At 38.8% G+C, this 18,739-nt stretch overlaps 1 protein-coding gene across 9 annotated transcripts in view; it reads right to left on the bottom strand.

The window, feature by feature from the left end:
* PIGG (phosphatidylinositol glycan anchor biosynthesis class G) overlaps window positions 1–18,317 on the bottom strand; it is a 74,764-nt gene extending 56,447 nt beyond the window's left edge. For 5 of the 9 annotated variants that reach the window (XR_008428480.1, XM_053931596.1, XM_053931598.1 and 2 more), the window contains exons 1-6: window positions 18,083–18,317; window positions 14,686–14,891; window positions 13,482–13,691; window positions 11,786–11,974; window positions 10,103–10,241; window positions 6,517–6,729 (exon numbers count right to left, since the gene is read on the bottom strand). Coding sequence is in view for 8 of the 9 variants with exons in the window: in XM_053931596.1 (XP_053787571.1) it covers window positions 6,517–6,729; window positions 10,103–10,241; window positions 11,786–11,974; window positions 13,482–13,691; window positions 14,686–14,891; window positions 18,083–18,242 (1,117 nt within the window). In the remaining variant the exon portion in view is untranslated. Of the gene's footprint in view, window positions 1–6,516; window positions 6,730–8,733; window positions 8,825–10,102; window positions 10,242–11,785; window positions 11,975–13,481; window positions 13,692–14,685; window positions 14,892–18,082 lie in introns of those variants that run through there. The other 4 variants (XM_053931597.1, XM_053931601.1, XM_053931603.1 and 1 more) reach the window with 4 other exon arrangements.
* Between the last annotated feature and the right edge of the window lie 422 nt (window positions 18,318–18,739).

Below are 18,739 nucleotides of genomic sequence, written 5' to 3'. Positions count from 1 at the left end.
TTTTCAAATATTGGTCATTGAATACAGTATGCATTCACAATACAAATTCAGTTGAAGCAAGAGTGTAATTTTCAGAAACTTGTATCTCACCGAAACGTATGCTATGCATGAATATTCACATTTATATGCATTTTTCTGAAAAATAGATGTTTCATTTCACTTCACACTAACAGTACTTGCTATTTCCCTGCAATTTGACTTGAAAGGTAATGATAACTTAAGTACAAAAGACTGATTTGGAAATTGTATGTAACTTGCAGTTCTTCCCTTCTTAGCTGAAAGTAGGGTGAAACATTTGCTGTACAGTTTCAGACAAGAAAGGTTAACACAATGAGTGAAATAACTTTGGTGTCACAAAGACTTAAGTTGCGGCTCTTTTTCACTCCTCGTAGATGAAGAGTGTATTCTACTTGGAAAAAAAAACTTTATTTTTTGTTAAGCCTTTTCAACAACATCCAGGAACATTTAAAATTTTATTTCAAGTGAATGAAGGTGAATGAAGTATTTCTATTCTCAATTAATACAGTCATGAAAGAATTGTGCTTACTATTTACAAGTCTCTTATCATACAAGACATTTCATATCTACTGTGGGCTGAATTCAAGGTGAGAATTTTAAAAGGCAGTGTTTAACTCAAAACGTCCAGTCTGTTTTCCCAAGACTTCTAGCAGACTCCAAGGCATGCTGACCCTGCTATGCAGGGGGCTTGCAGGGATCTGCCAGAAAGTACATTCCAGCCAGCAGCAAACACCTGAAAAGAAAGCTGCCAGTGCACACAGAGGATTTCATTTCCTTCTTGTAATGCTTTTAACTTCCCTGTAAAGTTTCTCATTCAGTATATTTGAAATAAGAGTTAAATATTCATACGTTTGAGGACATCCATAAAGGATCATCTAAAATGAGCTTTAATCAGACTGAGATTTGACATGACACTTTTTCATTATACAGAAGACTGAAATGAGTTCAAGCTATATTTTGAAACATAAATAAATTCCTTCCACATCTTCTGCTCCTGTTCTGCCTCCTTTTTATGTTTCTTGAGTAGTCTCCCTCTTCATTCCTTTTAGCATTTTTATTTCATTCTCATCTACTCCTTTCCATACTAACTGCCCACCAAAACCACTGTGTCCATGTTATGAAAGATTACTTTTAGCCAAACTCTTATGTGATTTAAAGATCTTTCAGACAGGAATAAAAGACCATGGTTGCCAAATTTCATTGGAGAACTCCAGTTATATTGGTTCAGTGCACATTTATATGCAGAAGGCATAAAATATTAAAGGTCATGGACACTAAGTTGTTGGAGAAGCATTTTGGTAACAGGCAGGTAATATTTTTGGTAACAGGCAGCAAGTCACTCCCATACAGGATACTTAAAAGACAAGTCAAAAATGAAGCAAAATACAAAGCAAGCTTGCCCAGCTGCACATTTCACAAAACACTGGCAGTGTTCTACTTGCATAGTATTACATTAGCAATTTGTGCTTCAGCCTCACTATCATCTTATCGCAACCAGATGGATAAGTTTGCAAGCATCTGTTTGACAATATTTTCACTTTGTTCCAGTCACAGGCAGCAATCATTTAAAAAGAGTTATAAGGAAAGAATGAATAATGTAAAAGTGACTTCTCCAGTTTCAACATATACATGTCCCAGTAAAAGTAAAATTATTTTAATCTAATACAAGTTCACGATCAGTCCCAAATTGAAAAGCTTGCACTCATTTTAATAACACCAGCCAACTTGCTCTCAAGCATGACTCTTCATTCCACTGTAAAATGTCTTTCAAAGAAAAGGTCCTAATTTATCATTCAACTACATGTTCAGAAGTTCAGAACATGAGGGAAGCATTGCTATCTCACACTGAGGTATGAACAGTGTGTTTTTAGATAATTCTTCTCTCAGCTTTTTAATTTTTGCTAGCTATTTTTATTCTCCTTTTTCAGATTTTTTCTTTAGCTGCATGTATCCACATCTATCAAAAGAAAACCTAATGCCTCACATTGTAATTTATTAGGATGTTGCAAAAATATATGTTTTAAATAACAAAGCCCTTAGTCAACCTTCAAGTTTATAATGTAAAATTTAATTTACTTGATGATATGTTTAAGTGTGAGGATTCTTCTGAACCTCAATAAAGCAAAGCCCAAGTCCCATTAAATGTTGTGCAACCTCTTAGTTTGAAAATGCGTGTTTATATGAACAAACATGGGGGGGAAAGTTACTGACCTGCCTTTATTCTGCTCTTTATTTAGTAACAGATATATTTAAAACACTTGAAGATGAAAAGAAATTTTTGTGTACTGTTACAGTTTGCTTTTAACATTGGAGCAGTTGAACTCAGGGAAATCCATGGCTTCTTTATGAAATAGCTTGTTAAAATTATTTTGCCTTCCCATCTGACAGCAACTCAACTCAACTGACAGCTGACTTCATCTCATTGTGTTAAGAAAGAAACTAGTATTCCACCAAAAATGAATGCTTATGTAACGATATAGCTTAATATGGGTGAGTCTTTTCCTGACTCAGTAATCATCCTCATGGTCCCAACAGCTGGTGCTCTAACCCCTGTGCTGTAAATTACAGCACTGGACAGGAATGCCATGTTTTCCCCTTCAGTAGAGCTTACTGGTTTTGACCTCAAGAATTGATTTTTTTTTTTTTAAGCAGCAAGGCTTATGCTATCCTTGCAAGCATTTTCAAGTATATCTTTCACTTTAAACTGAAGTTCCAGTCAGAGGTATTTCTCTTGGCATTGAACTGAAATGTTATGATCTACTAGTTGCTACTAGAGGAGAATCTGCATTGGAAAGCTTGAAACTGCAGCAGCAGTTTCAATGAGTGATGTCCAACTAAGCAAATGGGAGTGATGTCCAACTGACTCCAACTATCTTTCAGGGTTTCTTTCACTCAAAAAACCTGGCAGAAGACCTTGTCTGTGGAATTCAGAAATTATATAGCCCAAGAGCTTTCAGCAGAACTCTGATGAGTGTTCAGATGTTCTACAAATACAAATTAAAAGGCTCTGAGCAGTGTGAACTAAAGAAGATTGCTCAGATCTGTGTTCAGTCAGGTCTTGAATGTTTACAGGTATGAAGCCTCCACAACCTCTCTTGTCAACTCATAACAGTGTTTGACAAATCTTACCTGAAAAGGTTTCCTCCAGATTTTTTTTGAGGATCACCAATTAGACCCTGGTCTCATCTTGTTTATTCTCTCCCATTATATAGTACCTACACTGATAAGACCCCTCCTAAACAGTCCTAGCACCCTCAGCCCCTCCTCATATGATAGACGTTCCAATCCCTTCATCACCTTCATGACCATGCACTGCACTTACTATGTTATATCCACTAAATTATGGTACTGAGAAGCCCAGCACCAGACCCAAGACTTCTGATGCCTGCTCACCACAGCTGATACAAGAGGCAGGATTGACCAGCTGATGACTGTCCTCCTAATGCCACCTTGGATGTTATTGCCCTTCCTTTCATGAGGGTGCTCTGCTGCCTGATATTCAGCTTGGTGTCCCCAGTCATCCTGTGGTGGTTCTTCCAGCTGTTTCCAGTCAGTCAAAACCCAATCTGCTATGGTACATTGGGATTACTTCTTTCCAGGTGTAGGATTTGGCATTTCCCTTTGATAAACCTTAAGAGGTTCCTGTCAGCCCATTTCTCCAGCCTGTCAAAGTGCTTCTGAATGGCAGGAGACCCACCTATTGCATCAAGCACTTCTCTCAGATTTCTATTGTGTCCTTCCCTTGCTGAGACACCATTTTGTCCCACTGGCCAGATCACTGATGAAGATGTTGAATAGTTCTGGCTTCAGTCAAGGCCTGTGGTTGACCACAATAGCCTTCAGGGGGACTTTGTGCTGCTGATCACATTCACACGAACCCAGCAGGTGAGCCACTTTTCAATCCATCTCACTGTCCAGTTATCTAGCCTGAAATGCAACAGGATGGCTGAAGCACAACATGAGCACCATAGATGGTGAAAGTAAAACTTCCTCTAGTTGTCTGAATAGCTACGAATTCCTTACAATCCAACTGTCTGCCCTAGACGCCTATAAAATATTGCCCACGTTGGTCTGTGCACTAATCTTGACCCAGAAGTTCTCAACTATTTCATCATCCACTCCCAGGCATAGCTACATGCCTGTCACCACTCACTCACATAAAGATCAATTTTCCATCCTCAAATTCCCAACTTACAATCTTAGAATTGTAGAATTATTCAGGCTGGAAGTTGATTTTAAGATTATCTCATTCATCACCAGCACTGTTAATGGAGACATCTTTTGCTACATCACCACTCATTATTTATTTCCAATCAGACATTAAGCCACGAACTTGACAGACACACAGCCAATTTCTTATTCATTACAGAGTCCATTTGTCAAACCATATCACTCCAACAACAGCAGCAGGAATGTTCAGGGAGGCCTTACCAAAGGCCTTACAGAAGTCTAAGTAGATGACACATCTTTTGTCCACTGATGCATTTACTCCATCATAGGACACTAAATTAGCCAGGCACAATTTGCCCATGGCAAAGTAGTGTCAGTAATTTCCAATAACCTTTTTGTCTTCCACATGTTTTGATACGTCTTCCAGGAAGATCTGTTTTGTGATCTTACCAAGGACAGAGGTGAGGCTGACTGGTTAAGCAGTTCCCAGGATCCTCCTTTTTTTAAAAAGCAGGCAACCTTCTTGAATATGCATCAGATTACTAAATATAGTAACTTCTCTGCAAGGTAACCTCCTTCTAGGGGAATCCTGACAGATGTGTATGTGTCTGTATTGGGATAGTGGGATGGCATTTATCTTCATTTAAAAGCCATGCAAAACAAATGGCCATCCATGCATGCTCTTGAGTTACATATATTAGTTACTGAGTTAGTGACATTGTCTTTAGTATTTCTAAGCCTGAAGTACCCACATCAATCAAACAACACTAAACAAACAGAACATACTGTTTCCCTGCCAGTCTTAACTGAACAGACCAAAGCATTAACCTATAGCCTAGCACACCTAGGACACTCTAAGAAAAACAAGATCCCTCTAAGAAGTAGACAAAAACAGGAGAAATCAACATTAAGACTCTGTAGAAAAAGCTACCATGATTTGGACCTAGATTTGCACCATGTTATTGAGACTTTCCATGACTGAAAGGAGAGAAAGTCATTGTGGATGCTTTGCCTCCCAAACTCTTTCCAGTAAGGTCGCACCTCTAGTAAGTTTGCAGTCACAAGCAAGCACCATAAAAAATTCTCACATTTTTATCCTCAGCAATTTTGACTTTCATTTCTCAGATGAAAGCTACAAGTCAAAATTAAGCTGTTCCCAGACAAAAAATAAAACTAAAATGAAGATACAAACAAGAAGCTGGTAGAAACTCCAGCCTGCATCATCAGTGTTTGCAGAAATACTGTCAGATGGAGTTTTGTGATGGCATTTTCAGCAACACAGTCATATCCTGAAACCCCTCAAAAGGGCAAGTTCCTCACTTGACACAACTGGGTTCAGTGAAGAAATCTGTGCAGAAAAAAAATGTCAGAAGAGATGGAGCATGGGTCCTGCTATAGGTATGTTGTTGCTACAAGCAGAATTGTTCTGTTGAGAATCCAAGGTTTAATTATGATTAGAAGCTGTGATGTTGAAAGATAATTGATTCTTGACCTAGAACAATCATTTTGCTAATATCTACGTTGCTACCCACTTTAATTATTCCTAGCTGTAAAACAGCTCTGCATTCTCATCTAGTTATTTTAATAATTCAACATATTACAAATCAATTGACAAGCTTCACAGTCACTTTAAGACAACATCTTCTAATGTCAATGGTAAAATATTCTCCTTCACCCTCTAACTCAATTTTTTTCACAAAATTATCATGTTAACTTAATTATTTATACTGCAGTTTGTATCATGCTTCCTAATGAAATACCACATTTTGCTAGGCTTGGTTTATTTTTTCTACTTGTTTTTTATTTTTTCCTCCAAATATACACACATACCCCCATGCATTTTTAATAAGCAGTTCTTTAGGTTCTCATTCCAAATAAATACATAAAAATGAAATAAAAAAATAACTTACCCTAAATTATCTCCCAGCTCTACTTGAAGCATCTTTTTAATTAAACTAGAAAATTCAGTCCATTGTGTTAATTCTCCAAATAGCTCAGATTCAGTGCCCTATATAGAACACCTCACAAACAGCAGTTATGAAATCACTGAGATTTAACTACACTGGCAGTTTTACTTTAATCTTACTCCATCATTATTTTTGCTCCTTTGCCAACTAGGAATATTAGCAGTCATTTAAAAAACTGCATTCAGAAGCAGTGTATCAAAGTAGGTTGCAGTAAAGATTGAATTCAGTACAACTGTTCTGAATACTCTCAAAAGAATAGCTAACTTGCAGTACAATGCCACACTATTGAATTTAGAAGTCCGAACTGTTTTATAAACAATCTCCTTGTAGTATATCTGGAACATCTTTTTAGCTAATTTACCTTTTCCATATGCAGGCGTATTCTCTTGCAGCAATCTGCTAAGCTGGAACCCATTCAAGTGCACAAAACGTAGCTGTTCTCTCATTGTCTTGCCTCCAACAACTGGTAATATAAGGTTCCCAACACTGTTTCTTGAAATTGGTAGGCCAAGACCTATTGCCAGTGTGCTAGCTAAATCTGTTTGCTGCACATGTTCAGGTTGGGCTAGAGGAGCTAGAATTAACAAAAAAAAGAGAAAGAAAAAGAGAGAGGAAAAGAAGTATTTCAATAACAAGCCCATTCTATTTCTCCAGAGATAGCTGGCACCTTATTATTTTCCAAATTGTTTCATTGGTGTTAGATCAGCTATTTTAAGTGGTCTACAGAGAGCTGACTGATCTTTTTCAGCTGCTATCCTCTGCTGCTGTAATACAATATTTATTAAATTCTTAGCCAGCGCCACTTTTCAATGCTAACAACTACTGTAAACACAACATAAATGTTATACAAGTACAAGTAAGAAAACAGATGGTCCAGGACATCACCTTAATATCAAATTGCAGCCTACATCGTAAGAGGGTTTCATAACTTTTACATTAGAAATAATAGAAACCACTACAGTAGGCCAATTTAATATATGAACAAAGAATGAGAACCTAAAATAATGTTGACAGCATTCCAGAAGCTTCTCAATATAATGACAACAGCTCAATATTTACTTAATACCAGGTTGCTAGGAAAACAGAATTATACATCAGGTAAAGAATGTTGAGGCTCCAAATCCATGGCTACATGCAGGCAAACCCAGTGATTTTTAAAGGGTCCTGTAAGATTCCATTAACTTATTGCAGTTATCAGGATTAGGCTTCAGTCCCACAGAAATCTAGAGACATTAATGATTTTATTAACATAAGGAACCTTCTGCTTAAGATTGTTTTGCCAGCTGTTCCTTTTCGTGCTGAACTAGTTAGGTAACGGTGTTTTTCTATATGCTTTTATTTCATTCTCTTTGTAACTTCAGGCACTGAGTGTTTTGACTTAAATGCAGTATAGAAAGAATTCTATATAGTCTTTATTCCTTTCAAGGCTGCTTTTAAGAGCATTAAAATTTGCCTCATTTCTCATCTAGCCCAAATTAATCCCATACTTTTACAGAATGCCATCTATAATCCGTAAAGCCTTTTTGCATGAGTACCTTTATGTCAGCAGTTTTCAGATTTTATCTTTAAAGGCAAGTTCTTAACTGGTAAAAAAAAGCCAAACTACCAAACACATTTAGCCAATCATGGGTGACACATCTCTGTAGAAGGCTATAAAAGTAATATCCTGACAGCATACTGAATGTAAAAAGCCCACAGGATTACTATTTTGAGGTCTAACAAATTAACCACAGTCCATTTTGTTTACAGTAGGATCATAAGGGGCAGTCACTAGAATCCTGATTACTATACCAATGAAAAGTAAACTGCTGGATATTTACAAAGGCATTAGAAATCACAAACTCTATCCCAAAAGACAGGTAAATAGATATATTTTACTGTATTGTAAAAACTGCTCATTCAGGTTAAACCTCAGAGAAACTAATTCTAACAAGCAGGAGACTGCATTTACAGAATCTATACTCTTGTTGCCTGGCTGTCAACACATGCTAGTGAAATTCATAAAATAAATATTTAGCCAAGAGATTTGATCCACTCTTGACTTTGTTTTGTTTACAAACCTGAGACAAGGTCAAGGACTCCTCAAGCAGTGCCTTCTACTGCAGCTCAACAACTTTACAAACAACAGGAAAATCTACCTCCACCGTGCTGCGGGAACCTCCAGCAAGATAAATAAATCAAGGTTCTGCACACATTGTTTTAGAGGAAAAGAAATCACATGGAAATGAGCAAGTGGCAGAATGAAAGGCAGCAGAGAGTATTATTTTGGGGAAAATATTCACTCCTGGTATAACTACATTCCACCAATCCACTCAATCAAGGAGCTTGTTTAAGCATAACTCTACAAAGTAGACTAAAGATTCTCTACCACTCCATTTCTTTATTGCCTCTTGCCTTTAACTATCTTGCTTTTATTTTTTATCATTATGTGCAAGTCGAAAATCAGCTTCAGAAACATGTGAATTCACATCAATGATATAAAATTAACTAGCCTATACAGTAAACACACTCATGGTCCATATTCTATCCTTAAGACTTAGCAATCAACAGTCATGTTATCAGTGCCATCACCTCTCACCTGTTCACAAGGGTCAGATCAATTTAATATTAAAAAATAATCCTATTTCCAATAGTCTGTAGTCTCCCAAGGACTTTCTTCCTCCTTCTGGTGGACTCTGTGTGAGAAATTGTCATTCATTCTTCCATCCTAGCTGTCTGAGAGAGAAGAATGGAGGCCAAGGAAATATTCTGGCCACAAAAGACAAAATTTCAACCTACTTCAAATAGGATTTTGGATCTACGCCTATTCATTTACCATTAGCCCAGTATCCTGACAACAGATCTCATTAGCGCTCAACATTCAGACAGGACAGTGATGTAAAAGATTATCATCTCAGAAATACACAATTCTCTCACTGGTTACAAAGCTTGATTCATGGTTTCACCAAGATACAGATGCTAACTTTGGCTTAAACCAGAGTTTTAGATTACATAGAATGGGCTTTCCCAAATAACTGTAAAACAAACCAAAGCACTTTTCAAAAATAATTCTACCATAATATAAATTAAGAGCTGCCAGTGTGTTCTTGTCCTGGTTTCAGCTGGGAGAGAGTTAATTTTCTTCCTAGTGTCTGGTACAGGGGCTGTGTTTTGGAATCAGTATGAGAATAATGTTGATAACACACTGATGTTTTAGCTGTTGGTAAGGAGGGCTTACTCTAAACCAGTAACTTTTCCACTTCCTGTGCTCTGCCAGTAAACATGAGAAGCTGGGAGGGAACGCAGTTGGAGCAGCTGAACTGAACTGGTTGAAGGAGTACTCCATACCATAGAGCATCGTAGCCAGCCACACAAACTGGAGGGAGTTGACTGGGGGCTATGGACTGTTGCTTGAAGGTGGGCTGGGCACCAATCAGCATGTGGTGAGCAATTGCATTGTGCATCACATGTTTCTCTTGGGTTTTATTCCTCTCTCTCTCTCTCCCCTTTCCCTTACAGTAATAACTACTATAATCTAAAATTAAATATAATAATAATAATAATAAAGACAGGGGGAAGAATAAAACCCAAGAGAAACAAGTGATTCACAATAAAATTTGTCACCCCTGCTGACCGATGTGCAATCCATCCCCAGGCAGTGACTGGCAGCCTCATTTTATATACGAGGGATGATGTTCCGTGGTATGAAATATACCTTTGGCCAGTTCAGGTCAGATGTCCTTGCTATGCCCCTTAATGGCTCCTCTTGCACCTGCTCAATGGCAGAGCATGGGAAACAGGAAAGTCCTTGATTTAGAGTAAACACTAAAACACCAGGCTGTTAACAACATTATTTCTCATACTGAATCCAAAAAACAGTCCTGTACCAGCCACTAAGTAGAAAATTAACTCTATTTCATCTGAAACCAGGACAGTTCTAAAAAAGTTCATGCTTCTTTGATCCTTACCACTTCTCTTCCCAAAAGCAGAGCTGATAAACAGCAGTGGTGTGTGCACTTCTCCTGCTGAAGAACCACCATGACTGCCTGTTTCAGACATTCCATGATCCCCACAAACAACTAACAAATTGGGAAGAGAAGCTTCCTCCTGCAAATCACAGAAAAAAAATCTAAGTTACCATACCAACACAAATAATTTATATCATTTCACTATCTTCATCATTTTCAAACATGAATATGTCTCAAAATTAACTTCAGTTTTGAAACTTGCTCACTCTGGGGCGGATAATAAGAGACCACTGTAATTAAGTGTAACTCAGTCATTTTAAAAGTTAAGGTACATTCATATCTAACACACTTGTCAGTATCTTAGCAAAAAAAAAAAAATCACAAAAAAAGCTTTAAAAAAAACCCCTGAAGTTACAAATTTACAAGAAACTCTCTGTAAGATTAAAAAAAGGCTATCACACCATGAGAAGAAAATCAGGAGTCCCAGAAGAGCATCATTAATACAAAAATATTCCCCCTCTTCACTTCTTCAGCTTCACTAAGTTTCAATATACATGCTGAATTACTCATATTGTAAATACTAACATAGTATCAATTCAATATTAAAAAATAATCTTGTTTCTAACAGTCTCTAGTTTCCCATGGGCTGTAGGGATTGAAATCTGACTGATGTGGGGTTTAAATCTGACCATCAATGAAGACTAATTGTTAATGCTTGTTGAAGAATGATGTTGAATGAGGTATATGTTTCTGAATAAAGAGAAACAGAAACTTAAGTGAGGCCTGTCCAAGAATCTTGAGCTAACAAATCAAAGCAGCAGAAAATTAACAGTCATTCAACAACGAAGTACTTTTTTATCATCTCTAGTTATTATCAGTACATATTCTATAAAAAATATAGTGCTTTTATTATGTCTGCATTCTAAAACAGAGATCAAGGCTTGAATATAAATGGTAAAAGCAAAGGTACTAAAAAACAGCAGAAACATAACTGTAACATTCATAGAACTTCCACACACAGGATTTAACCTTTCTTTTCATGTAATAGTATCCACTTGACTAAAAATACTATTAAAATTTCATGATCACCTATTCTGAATTGCAGTAGCTAAAAGCAAACAATAAAAAGAGCTTCAGGCTACCTGGAACTAGGATTTGGTATTTCAATATCCAGACTGCTTAGGTAAGTGACAACCAATATTTACAAATCTAAAAACAGATTCAGATGTGCTACATTTACCATAAAAAATACAGATCAAGACCACCACTTCCATCTGAATTTATCAAATATCTAAGAATTACATATGCCTTCATAATTCTGGACATCAGAGCCATTAGCAACACATGCCCATTACTCCTTCTGCAGAATTTCATTAGTAGAAAGCATACCAACAACCATTTTAATTCACAAGTGATGGAAGAATTTTGGCAGGCATTGCTCTCCTCTTCCCATACATCAAAGGGATGTTACTTCCAACAGCTGCCCAGAAGAGGCTGTTAGCAGATGTTATTAAGGTCAGCCACCAAATCCTTAAAAATGCTACACTGGGAAATGGCCCAGGAAGGCAAAGAACAGAATACACACTTTAGTCTATGAATAAAGAAGCTACCAACTACAACCAGCAAGCATTTTAATGTCCATCCACAATTAACAGACACTGACCCAAGAAGAAGCTGTTTTACCTTTGAAAGAAGGGAAATATGAATCTTCTTCAGTATGTTATCCATTTCACGAAGTTTTGGACCCACTAATGGGCTGTTTGGCCCAGTCATATGACCAATATGGTCCAACCCCAGGTAATGTAGTATTAGGAGATCCCAGTCTTCTCTCTTTAACACACTATCCAAATGTCTGGTAACATTATCATCAACCTCAAAGAAAAGGAAAACTACTATAAGGTAAAAAAAAACTTTCCCTTTTAAAAAGCACAAAAAAATTAACTACACTACCATGAAAATTCCATAGAAGTTGATGAGATTACAATCATGCACAATGTTAATATGAAAAAAAAAAATTAGTTCAATGTCAGGCAGTCAAATATATTTGTCTAAAAATAGATTCTTCACCCCATTTAATCTTTTCTGGTAAGGATGCATTGGATCACATGCAGACAAGGCAAGTGGGTTGCCAAGTTTCCACAGAAACTTTTAAAAACTGTTCCAAGAACTTTTCAGTCACTTTCACCCTGCACACTCCAGACTATCACTTCACATGTGATGATACATCGTATCACAAGTACAACAAAACATCTCAGTTTCGAGGTGGGAAGCTCAGGGGTACAACAAACCCTAATCTCTCAACTCCATTTTTGCTAGCGTGCAAACACAAGAAGATGGTACTTCTTCAGTAAAAGAACTGACAACATAGTGAGAAAGAAAAACTGTTTGAAAAATGCTATTTGGGGCCTAACTCAACTGTTTTCCTGCTTAGATTGACAATACATTTTTAGTTGCATATACTCTCTTCAGTTATTAAAAAACCCTACAATATTTCCCATGTGATACTATTTTGTTGAGTCTGTATATAACTACCAAAAGAACTATAAAAAGCTGTGTGTTTAAGACTATATTAAGGCACTATAAGGACTGCATAAAGAGCTTGGGAGCCACATAACCACATATCTAGTAGAACAGTCGTACTTTTTACTCCCGGTAGAAGCTTTTGCAAGTCTCATCAGCATAACCAATTAAACATGTCTTCCAATTCACATTAGACCTTCCTAACTTCCTTAAATAATAAAATACTTCAGTCAGTAGCAGTAGATCAATGGCTTAAGGTTTTACAAATCATAAAGGTTCAAAAATGAAGTAAATTTGTCAAAGCATTTACTCTTCTAATGTGACCCAAGTAAGAATTATTAGTTTGTTTCACTTACTTTCTATGCTCCCTCTTTTACAACATGAAGAAGCACTGCTCCCATTGCAATCACAAAAATGATGCAATACTATAAAAGTATACTTTTAACAGACTAATATATTTAATATATTAATAGACTTCTTAAGGATTCTTAAGGATTGCACTTACTAAAAATATCTGATAGCAAACTGAAAATGTGGACAGTAGAATTTTTAAACAAAACAACTAGTCTAACTTCCAATCACAACAAGTTTTGTGAGAAAATGGCATGTTTACGTTAAGTTATAGAATGATAAATTGATGAGTACACTATCATTGCAACACTTTTTACAGCATATGCGTGAGGGATTCAAATGCTTAGCTTTACAGTGCCCACACCAAAATTAGACACAAATTCAATTTCTATTTAATTGCCAGGTGAATATTTCAGAACAAGGGCAGATTTACTCACTCATTCTCAGAAACTAACACTGTTTGTTTGTACTCAATTCATTTAACTTGGGATCATACAAAGCCGCTCACCTCTGTAAAGTCTGACACAAAAAACGATGTTGTTCCATCATATTCCACAAAGTGCTTTGGGAACAATTTGACCCAAGTATCATCACCATAAAATATTATTCTTTTCCCAGCTGTTTTTGCCTGCCATATCAGATTGTCATCCAAGACAGCTGGAGAATTGAGGTTCACAACAACATCGATGAAACCAGGTATGCTACCTGTCATCAAAGCCTAATGAAAGAAGAAAAGAGACACACTGAACAGGAAACTTCCAGTGCTCAGAAAACAGTAGCAATGGGAGGGAGCAATAAGCCAGATGGCAGACAAATCATTTTTTTTGTAAGGAAACATAACAAAATAAAAGAACACAAGCTGTCTTGCCACATAACCTCATCTGCCACAGCACAGCGCTAGTTGATGTCTGTGATAACTGCTTTACAGAAGGTAAAAATATTACTGTCTCAATTAATTAACAGAAAAAAGACTTTCAGTCTTTTCATCAAACAAACAGTTGAAGTTTGTTTCATTTACTGGTCATTAAACCGCCAAAAGACAATATAGGTGTAAGTAAACTTACTCAATATTAACAACAACAGTACCTTCAAAACAGTAAGTAAGAAACTTCCAGAAGAAGCACTGAAGTCCATCTATAAAGTTACCAGACTGCCTCTCCCTCACTCTCCTGCTAGTTGACCTACCAATCATCACTCCCTCAGCCTCCTCAGTGCACAGAGGTATTACTCAGATCTACCACTGACAAGCCTGGATGATCTAGTATTTTGATGACACCACCAGAATTCATCTTTTATTTACCTTTGCAGAACTTTGCAGAATTTCCTTTTTAAGCTCTTTAGAAACATCCCTATGAAAAAACAATTTTATACTATTTTCTCTCAGAAGTTACAAGAACACAGAGATATACAATAAAAATGATCCTAGATAGAAGACAACTGGAAAACTGGACAACTAAGAGACTACCACCTTCCCATGATTACAAATAAAAAGGCTATGTCAATCATTTAAGCCTGGACTGGGGCCTTATCTGTCCTTAACCTCTTGCCCATGGCAAATCAAGAGTCAATTAATTGCACTACTACAGCAAAGAGACATTCAGCCATAGATTGCACTAACACCACACACATCCTTTATGCCAACTCCAAGCATATGAAACAACTCATACTTCAAAAGCTTATCCAATGAAAAGATAGGAAAAAATCCCACTTACCTTAATTCGAGGCATAGTCACAGTGGGTGGCTTGGCTTCAGCAATGAAACTGTAGGAAGTCCCTTTTTCAACAACTTGAGTAGTATAAGGCATAAACTGTTTACCTTTGGATCCAAACACAAAGTCATCTCTCAAAGCATCTATCAGCACAACGACAACTTTTTTGAAAAGCGGTGGAGGAATCTTGGTCCAGTTAGAAACTATTCCTAAGCAACAAAAACAGGGCATATATAACTCATCAACAAATTTTACTGAAGATGATACAGAAGTTAAAGGACAACTTCACCACATAAATGAGAGCTTTCAACTTCTTTATTAATTCTATACACAGAAACAAGAAGCTGCAAACAGCAAACCTGAGAAGTAACCTGAGGAAGATGAGTTTTCAAGCCATCCAGCAAAGGAATAACACAACAACTCCAATACCACCTCCAGGAAATAAAACAAGATGTGAAAGGAATGTGACATGAAATTGGGAAAACTAAGGAAAAGCTTTGAAATGGAGAGTGTTCAAAGTAATAAGAAGGAATAGCTGCTACCTCCTCTCTTTTTACTTCAGTAAAGCTGAACTAATTGTATCTGACAGAAAACTTCTGTTAGAAAAAAGACATAGCATTCACCTGTGCTAATACCCAATTTTGCACATCACAACATAAACCGTGCCTCTGTATGAAATCTCACCATAAGATAAAAGATTACAAAGAAAGAGACAATTTCACTGAAACTTGTATGAAACAGATTTATGCACATTCACTCCCTTCAAGGTAGAAGACTATATGACAGACTACTTCAGTAACGGCAGCTGCAGGGCCAAAATCCAATTCCAGAATTCCCTGAACATATAGGTGGGTACAGGAAAATGCTGGTGTGCATCAAGTAGTAGGCAACACCATGCCTTCAAGCCCACCTCTTTCTCTTGCATGGACTTAATTTTGGCCACAGCAACTCTTCATCTGCATTGAGCTTGGTCCACATGGTGACATTCAGGTCTTACAGCAGCATTTTTGCTCCAAGCTCTACAGGTCTCATTTCTCTATCAAGAAATATACAAACACACAAGGGCAAAATGGAAGCAGAATATATCCTACCCACAGGCCTCTATCCAGACACCATTGTGTTGAATTTAACTGCTCAGTACATGCATTATATAAAGTTAGGGGTTTTACAGTCCTTTACAGTAAAGGTTTTTTCCGCAAAAGTGGCTGACAACTTGGAATGGTCACAGATAATGGTGTGTCTAACACAGCAACATCAAAAACAACCTGAGAAATTTTACTTTGGGGTACACATATAAGCATCAACAAACTGACATTCACTGACTAGTTACTGCTAGTGATTTTTCCAGATCAGGAAATGGGAGAGAAGGGCACAGCAGGGAGTAGAAGGAAATCACAACAACAAAATGCTGACTGCAAGCAATCCTAAATAAACTGATAATTTTGTTTTTTCCAGGACTTGAATTATCAACTTATCCAGCATACTTTGGCTCACCATGAAAAACAAGAAGGCACCACCAGATGTTCTCTTAGTTACATCTTTCCCCTATCCACTGCTTAGTGAAAGAAAGCTTGCTGTACACCAAAAATGTTCAGATCACAAACACATATGCCCTACTCCTAACTTCCTCCTGCAATGTGATTTATAGGAAAGTCAAAGTGTTGAGAAGTTCAAATGAATTTGGAGTCATTTACAAGCCATGTGAAAATACTTACTGTAAGATAGCTAAAGCAACACTTTGTCCAAGCCTTGCCATACAGCATGCTTACTTGTCTCTGCCAGGTTTACTTGGAAAACAGTTACTCTAAATGGACCTGAACTTCTGTGAAGAAAATCACAGATTGTCTATCAAGAACTTATTACAATAATGTGCTGCAAGCATTCAGCTTTCTCACAGCCAAGACAGCATGCACTCAACAGCAGTCAGGACTGTTCACAAAGGGAAACATTCAGGAGTTAAAGAAGCACTGGAGAAATATTCTTTTCTGAACAGGTCTAAAGTAGGTTGAAAGCCTTCTGCATCATGGTTTAGTAAGCACTACCCTGCCTTTAGACCTTATAATCCAGATATCACTCTGCAAGCACATCATAACTAAGTACTACAGAAAGTAAGTATTTTTCTACTGTCACTCCATTTTTGCCTACTATACCTAGGCTTGCTCATGACATACCTAAATTTAAACTGCTTGTAGAGCCCTGTGGCACACACTTCCACTCTTCAACACAAACCAGTCCCTTCAAAACCAAATTGTCTGACATCTTTTCATCCAGTCTCCTTCTACATTAGTCTTCTGCTAATAATCACATGTGAATGCAATATTTCACTCACAGAAGCCTATCAGATATCTGTGACAGTCTTGGTAAACTTCAGCTAAAAATCAGCCGGCCCTTCCGCAGAAACCACTTGGTCTGTTACCAGATTAGATTCTTTCAGTGTTCCTGCTCAACCAATACCAGCACATCACACTCTAAATCACACAACCTTCTGTTCTCTCCACTGCATCTCAAAATTCAAGTAAGCCTGTCCCTACAGGCACAACATCACACACTTCAGAAGAATTAACAGTAAATATCAAGCAGCTGAAGACCCAGTTTGGGAGTTACAGTCCTGTTCCAAAAAGTTAACCATAACTTGGTGTCCCAATCAAGAGCTCTGTATGAGCAAAATATTACTCAATCCAGCTGCCAAGTGAACCTGAAGTTTCATCCCGCAAGCTCCAAACTGGTGAAAAACAGTCACTCAAGTACACAGTCCTCTTCACTTTAATACAGTTTGTGATTGAACATATGAGACAAGTACTTTATTAGCACATCCTCTACAGGCTCCTTAAAAAGATTCTTGAAAACTCTGGTTTCACAAATACAGCTCTGGAATGGAGCATGACCTGTAAAGACAGTGATTTCACAGAAATAGCGATGGACGGCAATACTGTACATATTGCAACCTGCATTAGTACAGTTGCTTTGTCACTACTGAGGTGTTAAAAGTCTCACTGAGGCGGCATTAAAGCACTCACACACCACAGAAATATCACAGAAAATGAACCTCGGACACAATACAGCCAGCGAATGATCACAGGAAACGCGTGAGGCGTTTTAGCTGGGACGGCATCATTTAATGTAAACAACCTGCCATTGAACAGGACCGGGTATTACGGCTCCATCAGAGTCAGGGAAAGGGAAACAAAACGACAGGAAAACACACCCTGCAAGAAAGTGACAGCTGACGCTTGAGGCTTTTCGACTGCGAGCAGGTATCCCTGCCTGTGATCCATAACTACGTGAAAAGCAGTTAAGTTCTAAACTACTCGGGAAGCTGGTCTGGAAACACGAGGGCGCTACAAAAAAGATGTTCCGTGACACCGAACGACGGGGTGCGCCTGGCAGCTGCTCACGTTACCTGGGCCGGGCGGGGCCGGCTCGGCGGGAGCGTCCGCGCGGGCCTCTCGGCGGGGCACGGACCTGACGGGCAGCGGGAAGAAGCCGCGGAGGAACAGCGCGACGCCCAAGGCCTGCACGAGGAGGCAGGAGGAGGCGAACACACCCGAGCGCAGCCGCATCCTGGTTGGCCACCAGCGACAGCAGCACCGACCCTGCCGGCGCTGCGCCGGCTCTGCGGGGCGGCACCTGCGGCACCCCGCCCCTCCCGCCTGGCCCCGCCTCCAACCCGCCACCCGCCAACCACCGACGACCGCGCGCTTCCACCAAGCCTCGCTATTGGCCAGCGGCCCGGCAGCCCCTCCGCGAGCGCGTAACGGCAACACCAAAACGGAAGTACAGCCCCTCGTTCCTCCCCCACAACCCTCCTCCCGGACCCGCCTCCGGCCTCCGCATCCGGCCTCCGCGACCCGCCTCTGGGCCCACCTCCAGCCCCACTTCCGGCCTCCCGATCCCTCCTCCGGATCCGCCTCCGGGCCCACCTCCGGCCTCCACATCCCTCCTCCGGACCTACATCCCACCTCCTGGACCCACCCCCGAGCCCCGTGTCCCACCTCCGCAATCCGCCTGCGGGGCCCACGTCCCATTGCGCATCCGGTCTCTGCATTCCAGCCCCCGG

Source organism: Vidua chalybeata, chromosome Z, assembly GCF_026979565.1.
Source record: "Vidua chalybeata isolate OUT-0048 chromosome Z, bVidCha1 merged haplotype, whole genome shotgun sequence".
In the NCBI taxonomy this organism is placed as follows: domain Eukaryota; kingdom Metazoa; phylum Chordata; class Aves; order Passeriformes; family Viduidae; genus Vidua; species Vidua chalybeata.
The sequence above is the reverse complement of the archived record's forward strand: the minus strand, read 5'-3'. Positions and strand labels throughout refer to the sequence as shown.